The sequence below is a fragment of the Halichoerus grypus genome, chromosome 13 (assembly GCF_964656455.1).
Source record: "Halichoerus grypus chromosome 13, mHalGry1.hap1.1, whole genome shotgun sequence".
Taxonomy (NCBI): domain Eukaryota; kingdom Metazoa; phylum Chordata; class Mammalia; order Carnivora; family Phocidae; genus Halichoerus; species Halichoerus grypus.
In genome coordinates, this window is record NC_135724.1 from 23,497,137 (window position 1) to 23,510,847 (window position 13,711).

General features: G+C 45.7%; 1 protein-coding gene across 10 annotated transcripts in view; it reads left to right on the forward strand.

Moving 5' to 3' along the window:
* Window positions 1–4,346, forward strand: part of MRO (maestro) — a 63,432-nt gene extending 59,086 nt beyond the window's left edge. For 9 of the 10 annotated variants that reach the window (XM_078060300.1, XM_078060303.1, XM_078060301.1 and 6 more), the window contains one exon: window positions 229–4,346. In XM_078060300.1, the coding sequence (XP_077916426.1) occupies window positions 229–282 (54 nt within the window). In that variant the 3' untranslated portion in view covers window positions 283–4,346. The remainder of the gene's footprint in view (window positions 1–228) is intronic. The other variant, XM_078060305.1, reaches the window with a different exon arrangement.
* The last annotated feature ends 9,365 nt before the right edge of the window (window positions 4,347–13,711 follow it).

Here is a 13,711-nt window from a genome sequence, read left to right on the forward strand (position 1 = left end):
GTGACCCATCATGCAATGTCAATGACAGAACGCCCAGAGGATTATGCACAAAATCTATTGGCACTTCCAGTGTAGATCATTAGATGAACGCAGGCCATGATCTCCACCTCTGAGAATCTGAAGATTGACAGTCCTCACGCTCTGCCTTTGACAACTGTCTACTCGTTGTAGAGTCAAGGAGGTGTGTGGAACCCGTCCCTCACGTGCGCTTTTGCTGATTTCTTTCAGAGCTACTATCATCCAGAGCTCCTGCAGTTCTTCTATGCAAATAAGATTCTGTAAACACAGAGCAGCAGGGAAATTGTTCCAGTGAGCACCTTGCTGGGGGGCTGATATTCCCCCCCTTTTAACTCCTCGGATGCTTCTGCTTGCCTCTTGGGATTGTAATAGAAAACGGGATGCTGGGAGAACAATTGATGGCAATTGCATGGAATTGTATGATTCTATCCAAAGTAAATTCTAAATTGCTTTTATGTATCTCTTTTCCTCCCCATACACATTTGATGAGAAGGTACATGCTTTGTTTAAAACATTGAACGCATAGGTAGATTCAGTGCTTATTGCTCAGCTTTTTCCTTAAGTTCATCTGTTACCTTTTATTTTTTATTTTATTTTTAATTTCTGAGGTTTAGGAGAATATTACCTTAAGTTGTTGTTGTTTTTTTTTTTAATCTGCCATTGATACTTTGCGATTTGTTATGGATACCTTTTATTGGCAGGACCTATTTAAAGTTGGCCAAGGGACCAAGAAGGGGGTTTGGAGAGTATCTTTAGCTTCTCATAATCTTCAGCAGTCATTGCCTCCAAGATCATTCCGAACACAAATTGATAAAGAGAAAGAAAAATCTGTAAAGCATGTGCTGAAAAACCTCAGGGTAATAGTAATGTATGTAATAATAAGTAACATTTATGGAAAATGTTTATTGGACACTAGGCGCTTTGCAAGTATTATTTAATACTTACAACAACCCTATAAGAAAGATACTATTATTATCCTCATTTTCCAGGTGAGAAAACTAAGGCACAGGGAAATTAACTAGCTTGCCCCAGATGACCCGGTGAGTGATGGAGCCGGAATTCCAGCCCAGACAGTCTGACTTCTGGAGCCTATATTCAATCACCATGTGATTCTGCTTCAATGTGGAGTAATTGACAGATAGCTAGAAACATAAAAAAAAAAATTAAAAACCCCTCAGCTTCTGCTCTATTCAACTCAATTACCTTTTGCTTTTATATGTACTAAATACACATTTTTATTAATTTAATTTGTGATCTAAGTATATATTTTTACGTGTCACCGCTTGGCTAATTATATCAATTTTTTGGTGATCAATTCTAGTTCTATGAGGTCACGTGGATCATGTAAAAAATTGCAAGAAAGGGCGCCTGGGTGGCTCAGTCATTAAGCGTCTGCCTTCGGCTCAGGTCATGATCCCAGGGTCCTGGGATCGAGTCCCACGTCGGGCTCCCTGCTCAGCGGGAGGCCTGCTTCTCCCTCTCCTTCTCCCCCTGCTTGTGTTCCCTCTCTCGCTGTGTCTCTCTCTGTCAAATAAATAAATAAAATCTTTAAAAAAATTTTTTTCGAGAAAAACCTCAGTCCTTCCCACCTTCCCTCTAACCAGTTTGCCTCCCAAGCTTCTCTTATAGAAATTCTGATATTATCACCAAACTTGGCATTCAGGCCATATGGGACGACTGTGTCCAGTTTGGGAAATGGAAAACACAAGAGGGTCATAAATGCTGCAGAGAGATCTTAATGTCATTCTGAAAACTGGGAACTCCATCTTCTGCTTAAGCTCTCCAGAGATAGGACTGTGTAACAGAGATGAGGGGGTTGTCTCCTAGGAGAGACAAGAATGTGGCAGATGGCAGAAGGCGGAGCAGGAACCAGGCATGAATGGGTTTTCTTTCTTCCTGTTTTGAAGCTGGGGTACATGACCCAGGGGCTCTGGGGAGTGACCCAGGCTCTGGAGCAGGTGGGATGGTTCTGAGCTGAGAGCCCTCTCCCCCTTCCCAGATGTTGGCCTGTTTGAAACTCTTTTGCAAGGTCCCTTTAGAATCTGAGGCAGTTCTAGTAAGGGATCAGTGAGTGGCCTGAGAAACAATTGCATTTTACCAGCGTTCAAAAAATGCAGAGGTGGAGTGGGGCAGGCAGGTTATGTGCTCTGGAGTAGAACCATCTATGTACTTCATGCCCCTTAGTTGAATAAAATTGTGGAAGATGCTATTGAGCTGACTTTAAGATTTGTGGTAGACTGTTACTTGGGGGGCCTCCAGTGAATCATGCCTCCTGATATCCATGCCCTTGTGTAGACCTCTCCCGTTGCCCCTGGGCTGGCTTTGTGACCCACGTTAACCATGAGAATGTGCGGAAAATACCACTATGCCAATTGTAGGCTACTCTTTAAGAGCCCTGGCAGCTTCCTGTTTTGTGCTTCAGGTGAAGCCAGCCGCCATGTAAGAAGCCAGGTTACCAGGAACAAAGAAGAATGTCTGAGATCACCATTTCGGAGGGAAGACCAAGCTAACTGCATGGAATGCCATGTGGAGGAGAGCTGAGGGGCCCAATCCACAATGAAGTCTGAGGTCCAGACACGTGATGCAAGTTGGCCGTTCCAGCCAGACCCTGGCTGCGCAAGCGACACAGCTGACGCCAGCTGTCCCCATGAAGCCCATCCCAAATGGCAAAATTGTAAGCAAGTTAATCAAATGATTGTTGTTTTAAATCACTAACTTCTGGGATAATTTGTCACTCAGCAATAAGTAACCAAAAGAGGTTCCTTATCATTAATTTTGTCATTTGGCCAGTTTTGTTTTGCTCTTAATAAGTCCTCCTTGAGTTTTAACTTTATTTCTAGAAAGTTATACTATGATGGAATTCCATGGTGAGAGCAAGGGATGCCTTGCTTTTGGACCACAAGCGCTGCCTTGTTTTCGTCCTTGTTTTCCTCCTTGTTTTCCTTTTTCTATCTCACTGGGTGTATCACAGGACCCAGCACATAGCAGATGATCCAGAAACATTTGCTGAATGACTAAATAGTTGCAAATTGTAGCGGGAACAGAGTCCAAACTAGTTTGCTACTCTGGGCTCTCAGCCATGGGCTCACACTCTTCCTTGCCAGCTTTTTCTTCTGTTACTCTTTTTGCTTTAGCCAAGCTTGGCTCCTCTCTCTTCTTTAAACACTTCTTGGTCTCTTATGCTCCTTTGCCTTTGCTCAGTCTGTTCCTTTTGCTTTGAATTCCTTCCCGCCCAGCCATGCATACTCACAGGCACACCCAGACACACATTTCAGGTGTATATCTTATCCCTTCTCTAAGGGATCCCCTCAATCAGGAAAGAGCTCGCATCTCTGAATTCCCAGAACATTCTAGCAGTCTTATGCCACTCACCATGTTTTATCTCATTTGCAAGATTTTAACCTACATGTCTTCCCCCCCACCCCCCACCCCCGTTCGAGTGAAGCTGCTGAAGGAAGGATCTTACCTTGTATAGCTTTGTATCTGTCACATGACCTCAAAGATACTCAGTAAGTGCTTAGTAAATAAATGTGGATTGGGGAGAAAAAAGTCAGGAAGTCATCTGAAGCTACTCCTCCTTGGGAGAAGCCCATTTTGTCAAATGAGGGCCATCATTTCTCTCCTTATAACCAATCTGCAGGTGACTTTTATGCTTGTGTACTTTAAGTACCCCTTTCCCCATAAGATGCCTGTTCATTTGCTAATCTAAAGGTAAGGCTTTGACATTTCTTACTTTTAAACTCTAGATATGCACCAGTTGAGTGAATTAAAGAAAGAAAAAGGGATGTTCAGGTGCTACCATGCTAAGTGCTCAGGGTAGAGATCCACATAAAACTTGGTCCCCGCTTTCCCGTTGCCCACACGATGGGCCTTTCTTAAAGGGAAGGAGAAAGGAGAGAAAGACAAAGAAGGACGTGGAAAATCTAAGAGGTAATCAGTACTAGTACTCACTGTAAACAGAATCCAGTGGAATTCCAGTCCATAGAGTTGAGTTACAAAAAGCACAAGTGCGTTTTACAAAGAGAGAAACAGTAGCTGTGTGGGGACAGCGAGCAGATAGTGCTGGAAATGAGGCAAATACGTATTTGTGCTTTTCTGCATTTTCCAAGTTTTCTGCCATAAGCATGTATTACTTTTGTAATCATAGAACACATGCAAAAATGCTCTTTAAAATAAAAATGAAATGTTTATCGGTATGTAAAGTGGTATGCTTCGGAAAGCCTGGGATGGTTATTGCTCACTCTTGGTAGTACATGTTTGCCTTTGTCCTTTTGTGACATTCTTGTTTTAGCCTATTGATGACAAATAAAATGACTTATGGTTGATTATCAGTGTATTTATATTACTGAATTTATGTTCTTTTCGTATGACCATAGTAGAATAAGTCTTCTGTTCCTGTTTTTATTTATGTGTTAAACACTCTTAGAAAATCCTTGGGTTCTAGAGAAACTCAATACATCCCAGTTTACTGAAGAGAGATGGTTTGATATCGCAAAGGCCCCTTAAAATTATCAAGTTAAGCAGACTCCCAAGCCTGACATATAAGATTCTTCATAATGGACACCAACTTACGATTTCCCTTGGCTCTTCCTAAATTCCTCCTACCTGGAATGCTTCACCCTCCATTTGCTTGTTTCTATCCACCATTCCCTGGGCTGATTCCAAGTGTCCTTCTTTTTCAGAGGTAGAGCAGAGCAATCGGGAAGATGGGGCTTGGAGTCAAGCCCTCCTCGTTGTGAATCTGGCTTTGCCACTTACTGGTATAACCTTGGGTAAGGCAGCCTGCAAACCTCAGTTTGCTGATCAGTGAAATGGACGTAATAATCCCACCCATAGCATTGGTGTGCTACAAAGATTCAATTGTGTAACATCGAACACTTTGCATAGTGCTTGGCACATGGAAGATGCTCAGGAAATGTTAGTTAATTTTGCTCCTGACCCCCAATCAGCTCTCCAGGTCCTGTTTCTTCTCTTCTTGATGCTGCCCAGGTCTCCAGCGAGGTCCATTCTGGCTTTCAGTATGGGATCGGAGTGTCATCTTGATCCTCCCCAATGAATGATTGTAGTCCTAGGGTCAGCTCTGCCTCTTATTCCTCCCCAGGTCCTCAGGACTGTAGCGTTGAGCCTTGCCCACCACGGGTGTTCAATAAAGAATGATTGAATTTATGGAGTCACAAATACCAGTGCCTTGACCAAGCATGACACTGGAACCTCGTGGTCGGCTTTAGAATGGTCCGATGCATTTTAATAAGAACGAGAATCATAACTGACTGAGAAGAGCAAGCTGTTCTTTCCTAGTGGGCTCTTACAGGGGTGTCATGAGGGTTCAGAGCAGGAGTAGTGCCTTTTTATGCTCCAGAGCTGGCTTAAATGGGCTCTGTTCATTCCGTCCAAACAGCCCCAGTGGCTCCGTTAATAATTCTGTGTTGTATCTTTTGGGCGATCTCTTGTTAATAATTAACACCCCACCTTCTGTTTCTGAGTGTGATTACTGTAATCATGTTCCTTTCAAGCTAATGAATTTCCTGCAGCATTTTGCAAATGTTAGCCAGGTAATGGCCCAAATGTCTCCCCGCAAGAAGACAGTGTTTTTCAGAAACGTAGATCAGAGAGTTAAAACGTCATTTCCTGAGCCACGCTGCTCCAGGCACGTGCCTCTGCCTGGGCGAAAATACGATCCGAAATCCAATGCTTTTTGACACGCTCGCATGGACCGACTGCATCGGCAGGTGTAGCTTCCTTGGAGAAGGAAAGAAGCTCAGTCCCAAAGGTGACGTCACGTGTGCTGGAAGGACGCGTGAGCTGGTGTCAGAAGACCTGGCTTTGCGCCAGTTATCTTCATCAAGTCACGTAACCTCTCCGAGCCTCAGGGTTTGCATCTGTAAAAGGGAGGAAGAAGCTACCACACAAGATCCTGGGACAGTGAAGCCAGGCAGTGGGTGTAAACTGTGCCGTGTTAGCCCGTGATGAGGTGTGCTTATGTACGTGGTAGCCACTCCTCAGTGAGGCCTATTTTTACAAGGGAACGAATGGGAAGAAGGAAGTTCAGTATTAACACAGACCCCGATTTAGAAGCAAAACACAATCAATATTAAAAATCTTAAAAATATGAAAACAGTAAAATTAGGTATAATACATTGTTCTATATCAGGATGCTTCTCCAGATAACAAGTACCCCGTCACAATGTGAGTTCGGATCACTTTACAAGTCTACATGTATCTATTTTATATAATTTAGTTACACCAAACTTTTTTGATAAGGTATGAGGAGTAACATTCAAAAATTGTGGAAAACCTGGCACTCTTTCTTTGGACTACTCTAATAATGGCCTCACATTGAACTCAAGATATCTATGACTCTGTTAGGGAGAAATGAAAATTTTGATCTGTTTGGATTTAAAACTGGCCGAGTGACAGTTTATTTACTAGGCCTTTACAAGCCTGAGGAGAGTAAACCCAGGGATCTGAGATTTTCTGACCAGCAAGAAAATCTACACAATGTGCAGAGTCCTGGATTAAATGCACTCAAAGCTAATGAGCTCATTTTATGACTTTAGTGAGCAGATTCAATTTCATAAACATAAATTTTATGACTTAAGAGAGCAAACACAATTTCCTATATTAAATGGGGGTTACTTGTTTAGATGGTTAACCTATCTTACAAAAAGTATTGCTTCTCATTAACTATCAGTAAACAAAGAAAGGATTTTATCATGAAGATAATGGATTATGCACAGTTAAGTCTGTTTAATCTTAAAAGACCTTTGCCCTACCTGGATCTGTGTTTATACTTCAACATAACTCTTGGTTAACCTCCTTGTTCTTACCTTTTCCAAGAAAAGGAAAGGCAGGCCCAGCATTTTGGATTTCACATGACTTTTTATTAAATCTGATTTAAACTTATATGTCAATAAATGAAGTCTGCCTGAGAAATCAAAGCCTGGTATCTTCTGGTTTCCCCAATGTTGGCTCAGGACTGTCCCCACCTGGCTTCAAGGAAGACCTTTCTCAGACTAGAGTGGGCAGGAGTCTGGGAAGCGGGGGAGGATGGGTTATGTTCTCTTTAAGGGGCGCCCAGGTCCTACCCTCTCTGCTTCTAAGTGCTTCTAGAGCTGAAGCCTGTAGTGTGGCCCGTGGCAGGCAGACCACGGCAGAGGGCTCAGCTTCAGGGTTTCTCTCCCCCTCAGAGTTCTTTAGTAAGAGATCATTAATGGTGATCTCTCTCAACTAATGAAAGCAACAGTCAGTAGATGTTTTTTTCACGGGTGGGCATAAAACAACCATTAAAAATAAACAACAACAACAACAACAAAAACCCAAACTGACAACCCCCTTGCCTCGTTTCCGGCTCACTCACCCACTCTCCTTCTGGCCCTTCCCTGGCTCCACTGAGTGGAATACATATAGCTTAGCGATATGTGGTGTCTTGTAGGAGAACATGGCGGGCAAGGCATCATATGTCGCTTACCGTAAGGGAGGGGTTGGTGAGGTTGGGATTTTCCTGCTGGGTATGTGTGGTGAGGTGATGGAAATTATTTCTGGCCTCAAAGCTTAACTCCTCCCTCTGCATGATGAACATAGCCACCCCCAAGGGCCCACCAGGCACCCTTCCTTGTTCTTTTGAATACGGCCCTTTCACTTGAGGTAAGCTCTGTCAGGGAACATTAATTATTCAGCTGAGCCTTCACACTTTTCTGCTGGGTTATTAGCTGTAGCCCGTCACCTCTTACAGCAGGTTTGAAAGCTGCCTCAAGAACTCCGAGTACCTCCTGCGGCCCTGCCCTTTCCAAAACTATCCAATAGCGTGGCTTGTATTAGCCGGGGGCCCAGAATCTGCAAGTGTGGTCAGTCAGGATCACTGTCCCCCGCCCCTCGTGCTCGCAGACTGTCATTTCTAACCAGATTGAAGCATTGCTTTGCCTGACTTCTCTGACACTTCAACATTGCCAAATGCCATTAATTCCATAAACCTGTGCGGTGTGTGTGTGTGTGTTTGTGTGTGTGTGCGCACACATAGAAAGTATGTTTGGGCAACTGCAGAGAGAAAAACTCTTCCAAGTACATACTACTTACCAAAGAACCTTGATTTCAAAGTGTGCTAGAAAGTTCAATGGAGCTGTTTATAAACCACCTCCATCCCACCACAACAACGAGCCCAATATAGCCAGGGTTCTTTTTCTTCTATTTTTTTTTCTTTTTTTCCTGAGGCACTTGAGATTTGACAACTAACCTTTGGGCTCTAGGGATTGATCAATCCCTTCTCTGATCCATCATTACAGTCTTAAGGATTCAGGGCCCTTAGAGATCAGCCAGGTCCTTTGCGTTCTTTTGGTCTCTTCAAGAAGGTGTCCTCTATTAAGATCTGCCCATCTTTTCCTAGACCTGCACTTGGAAGCGCTGCCTGATGGATTCTGCTTCCATGGCGTAATGGCTGCTCTGGAATGTTCCTCTGGGCGGGATTATGGCTAACGGACATGTCAGCAGGCAGCCTCAGCTGAACTGGGGGGGGGGGGGGCGGGGAGGGGAAGGCGTGCGTGAAGCACTCCTCACTTCTCTGTATGGCTCCACAACACCCCTTCTTCCTTCCTTCTTCTCCAAGTCCTGCTCACCAGGGGCCCTCGGGCCTGTATATAAATACCCCTTGCAGCCCCTTAGCCTGCTGTCTTAGACCCCAGAGCCAGCCAGAGAATTTGTAGCGTGGGTCCCCTGCTCAGCATCAGGGGTCGCAGCAGCCCCATATGAATTTGAATTTGCTTTTCTTGTCCTAGCCTTGACTTCTCTCTGCTACAATCAGTAACTAATCATTCCACGTCCTATTTTGTGAGGACCCTGTTCTCTCTGACCTCCAAGGAGTCAGACTTGTTGGATCAACAATCCATGAGCAGTGGTTGTTGGTAGTACTCTTCCCGGGGATATTTGCATTGTGTCCTGGGCCTCCAGTATGTGCCATCCAATATGGTAGCCACCAGCCACATATGACTACTGGATACTTTAAATATGGTTCATCTGAGGGGCGCCTGGCTGGCTCAGTCAGTTAAGCGTCTGCCTTCGGCTCAGGTCAGGATCCCAGGGTCCTGGGATCAAGCCCCACATTGGGCTCCCTGCTGGGAGCCTGCTTCTCTCTTTCCCTCTGCCCCTGCCCTGCCCCCGCTTGTGCTCTCTCTCTCTCTCCCAAATAAATAAATAAAATCTTTAAAAAAATTACATAAATATGGTTCATCTGAATTAAGATATGCTGTACACGTAAGACATCCTGGATTTCAAACACCTAATATGAAAAAAAGAATGTAAACTATCTCCTCTCAATGTTTCATACTGATTACACTTTCAGTGACAATATTTTAGATATATTGAGGTAAGTAAAAGATATTTTTTGAAATAAATTTCATTTGCTTCTTTTTAGTGTCTCTTAATATGGCTTCTGGGAAATTGAAAATGATCTATGTGGTTTGCATTTGCGGCTCACCTTCTCTTTCACTTGGACAATGCTGCTCTAGTATGTGTTTTACAAGCCAGGCAGGTAGGCGAGGTTTTTGAACCAGGGATTCCCCAGAAAGCACATTTGGGGAGGGTCGCCTGCTCGCTCTAAGAGTAAGGGTTGCTCTGATGGGTATCGAGTGGGTTTGGGTTAACCAGCAGCCTCCTGTACGATAACTTATGAGGCCAGCAAGGAGGGAGGAAGTGACAGAAGGAAGTAAGCCATTGGCAGAGGTGAAAATTCCTGAACCTGGAGGAGACCGTTGTAGCGTGGCTCCCGGTGGCCCTCCTCAGCTGGGAGGGCAAGGAGAGGTCCGAAAACTCAATTAATCTGTCCCTCTGCCTCTGGAGAAATACCAGCTAGGTCATTTTGGCCCCTGGGTGTTGAAGAGCCAGGCTGGGGCATCACTGCCCCTGGCAACAGCTCTGTCACCTTGGACGAGTCACTGGGGCTCATTTTGCTGATCTTAAATCAGGGGAGGTGTTATTACAGGACATTATTCTCTTCTTACCCGTCTCTACAATACATTATTCTCTTACCCGTCACAGGTTCGCCATCTTGGTGGTGTCCCCCAGAGTGACCAATCACCCCATTCTGCCTGGGACAAAGGGGTTTCCTGGGTCAGAGGACTTTCAGGGTTAACCTGGGACAGTCAGGGTCACCCTGCCTCCAAGGGCTGAGATGGGACTAGAAAGTAAATAGCTGCTAACTGGCCAACGTGGGGGCAGTGCATGGGAGGCGGTTAGTGGAGGAGTGGGGCGGGGGGAGGAATGAGACCACCACCCCCTTTTGTCTTCCCTTAGCTTCCCCTGGAGCAGCAACTGTCCCTGGGAAGGGGCACAGGAGTGGGGAGAGATTGTATGGGTCAGTGTTCTGGGTGATGCATTTATTCCCACGTCTCTCTCCACCCTCAGGCAGGTGGAGGCTGTCAGCAGGGCTGCTTAGATCCGCCCGAGGCTCCCGCTCTGAGGAGGTTACAAGAAATGGAATGTCTGCTCCTATAACCTTGGTCCCCAAATAGGATCATTTCAGAATCTAGTCTATCACAGGCACATGTGAAAATGATCATTCTCACTATGAAAAAGGGTAGGAACTTCTCTCAGCTTCCTCTTCTTAGATAGTATATTTTCACCATTCTGTTTCCACAGTACCCAGGGCGGGACAGTCCCCATGCACGTCAATCCCTGCTGCTGGGTCCAGGCTGCATGCTGAGTTCCTAGGGTCCCGGGCACAGTGTGATGTGGGCGGAAGCTTCTCAGCACCAGGATGGCAGCTTGGAGTCGCTCAGAGTTGGTTAAAACGGCATATTCCTGAAAATTCTGAATGAGTAGGTCAGAGGTGGGACTTGGGAGTCTGGGAGCATCTCAGGTGAGTCTGATGTGGTTTAGGAGCATGCTCTGCCTGACCAAACATTAGAATCACCTGGAGTGTCTTAAAAACTCCAGTGAGTGGTCTTAAAAACTCCAGCCGGTGACCGGCTGCACCACAGATCTATGAAGTCAGACTTTCTAGGGGGAAGACCAGTGTTGTTTTTTTTTTAAAAGATTTTATTTATTTATTTGACAGAGAGACACACAGCAAGAGAGGGAACACAAGCAGGGGGAGCAGGAGAGGGAGAAGCAGGCTTCCCGCTGAGCAAGGAGCCCTACGCGGGGCTCGATCCCAGGACCCTGGGATCAGGACCTGAGCTGAAGGCAGACGCTTAACGACTGAGCCACCCAGGTGCCCCCAGGGATCAGTGTTTTTTAAAAAGCTCTTCTGGTGCTTTTAAAGATATGAAAAGGTATTGCTGAAGTGAAATAAACCAGAAACAAAAAGACAAATACTGTATCATTCCATTTATGTGAGGGACCTAGAGTAGTCAAGTTCCTAAGGGTTGCCTGGGTCTGGGGAGAGAGGGAAATGGGGAGCCAGTGTTTAATGGGGAGAGAACTTCAGTTTGGGAAGATGAAGAAGTCCTGGAGATGGATGGTGGTGATGTTGCTCAACAATGTGAATGCGCTTAACACCACTGAACTGTATGCTTAAAAAATGGTTAAAATGGTAAATTTTATATTATGTGCATTTTACTACAATTTAGAAAAGGGAGTATTGAGTAAAATGTGACTTTCCTTTCCTTATACCCTCATTCTCTTTCCCATAAAAATCATATCACCAGTTTATTGACTATCCTTCCAGGCATATTCTATGCATCTATAAACACATATGAATAAATATCTGTATAAATCTACATACTTCCGTTCAAATGGAAACATTACACTGTATGACCCATTACCTTTTTTACCTAACAACAAACCTTGAAGATATTTTCCCCTTAGAACATAGTAAACAGCCTCATTACCAAAAGAAATTCATGGTGTTCTGTGGGTGGTTGTACTATGATTTATTTAACCAGTATCCTAATGATGAACATCGAGGATTTCCTTCCTCTTCTGTTACTACAAACTGTGTTGCAATACACATCCTTGTCATTGCATCCATGTACAAGTACATCTATAGAATAAATACTTGGAAGTTGAATTGTTGGGTGAAAGCATCCGTGCATTTAAAATTTTGACAGGTATTGGCAAGTTACTCTTTGTAGAGGCTGTACCAATGGGCACCCTCGTGTGCAACGGATAGGGAAGTGTCTGGGTTTGTCCACTTGCTCACTGACATGATGAATTATCAGACTTTTTTTAAAAAAATATTTTATTTATTTATTTGACAGAGAGAGAGAGACAGCGAGAGCAGGAACACAAGCAGGGAGAGTGGGAGAGGGAGAAGCAGGCTTCCCGCCCAGCAGGGAGCCCGATGCGGGGCTCGATCCCAGGACCCTGGGATCATGACCTGAGCCGAAGGCAGATGCTTAACGACTGAGCCACCCAGGCACCCTGAATTATCAGACTTTTTGATCTCTGCCAGTCTCGTAGTAAAAAATGACATCTCCGTGCAATTTTATTTTGCATTTCTCTTAGTTGTGAGACGGGGCATCTTTCTGATGACTTATGGACACATCGAGATGAAGTGGTCAGCTAGTAAGGGAACTATCTTTGGGTGGGCAAGGTATTGAAGATCTCTCCAGGCATCCTGAGCAAGCAGCTCTTTATCTACATAAAGGCCAGGCCCTCTCTGATCCAGGAGGGAGGGTGGACGTTCTGGTGAACTGGACAGCACCCCGTTAGGTCTTCGTGGATGAAATTAGACCACCCGAGACAAGGGGACAGCTTTTGCCCAGTCTGATCTTTACCACCCGCCAGGGGAGAGGAACCTTCTTGGTGAGGAGTCCATCTGGCCCTGGGATGATTGTAGGACAGGGTGTTGGAGGGTTTCCTCCTCAGAACCGAAAGCTGGGGGGCAGAAGCCCAATGTATTGCTTGCAAAGGAGGAAGGCGGGCACTATAAATTGGGAGCGTTATATCTTTGCAATTTCCTCAGGTTCTCGGAAGAGACCAGCAATACACATGGAAAAGGGCATGAACTTGTCTTTCAAGCAGTGAGCAGAGGAACATGGGTGTCTGCGGGGTCATGTGGGAGAGGGGGGCAGGCTGAGACCCAGGAGCCTGCTGCGTGGGAGGACGGAGGGTATAGGAACACCAGTGTGTGTGTGAAGTGGGGGGAGGACAGCAAGGGGGAGTGCTACCTTCACGGCCCCTGGTAGTTCAGCTCCCAGAACATCTCGGGACCCAGCTCTGCACACACAGCAAGGGGAGGCTGCCCAGCCCGCTCCGCTCCAGCCAGCGGTGGCCCGCCCCCCCTTAGGCAGGGGGAGGAAACCAAAGCTGCTCAGTGACCAGAGGAGGGCGACAACATCCTGCCTTTGACCCTGTAAGAGCCATTCTTCCATCAGGGCAAAGAATGGTTTAGGATTTCCAGGCCATTTGAAAGGTTTTGTTCTTCTGCCGCAGTTGGGGGGGTGGGGGCGGGGGAGGTATCGCTCTTCACAGCACCGGCAGGAAATGTCTTTCTTTCATGTCTCCAGACTTTCAAGAAGACTCTTTTGAAGCCTTTTGATGTGCTTGGTTGGTAACTGTCTGAGGGTCACTCTGCCTTGTTATGTGGGAGCCACAGGTGCACCTCAGGACTGATGGGTACCCCTGCCCTGTGCGCGCACCCTTCCCCCTAGACCTGGACCGCCCCCCCGGAAAGCACCTCTCCCTGTTTTCTGGGGCTGGCTGCTTTCCCTCTGTCGGCAGAGCCCCTTTCCCTTTGTTGGTTTTTTAGTGGTAATACTCA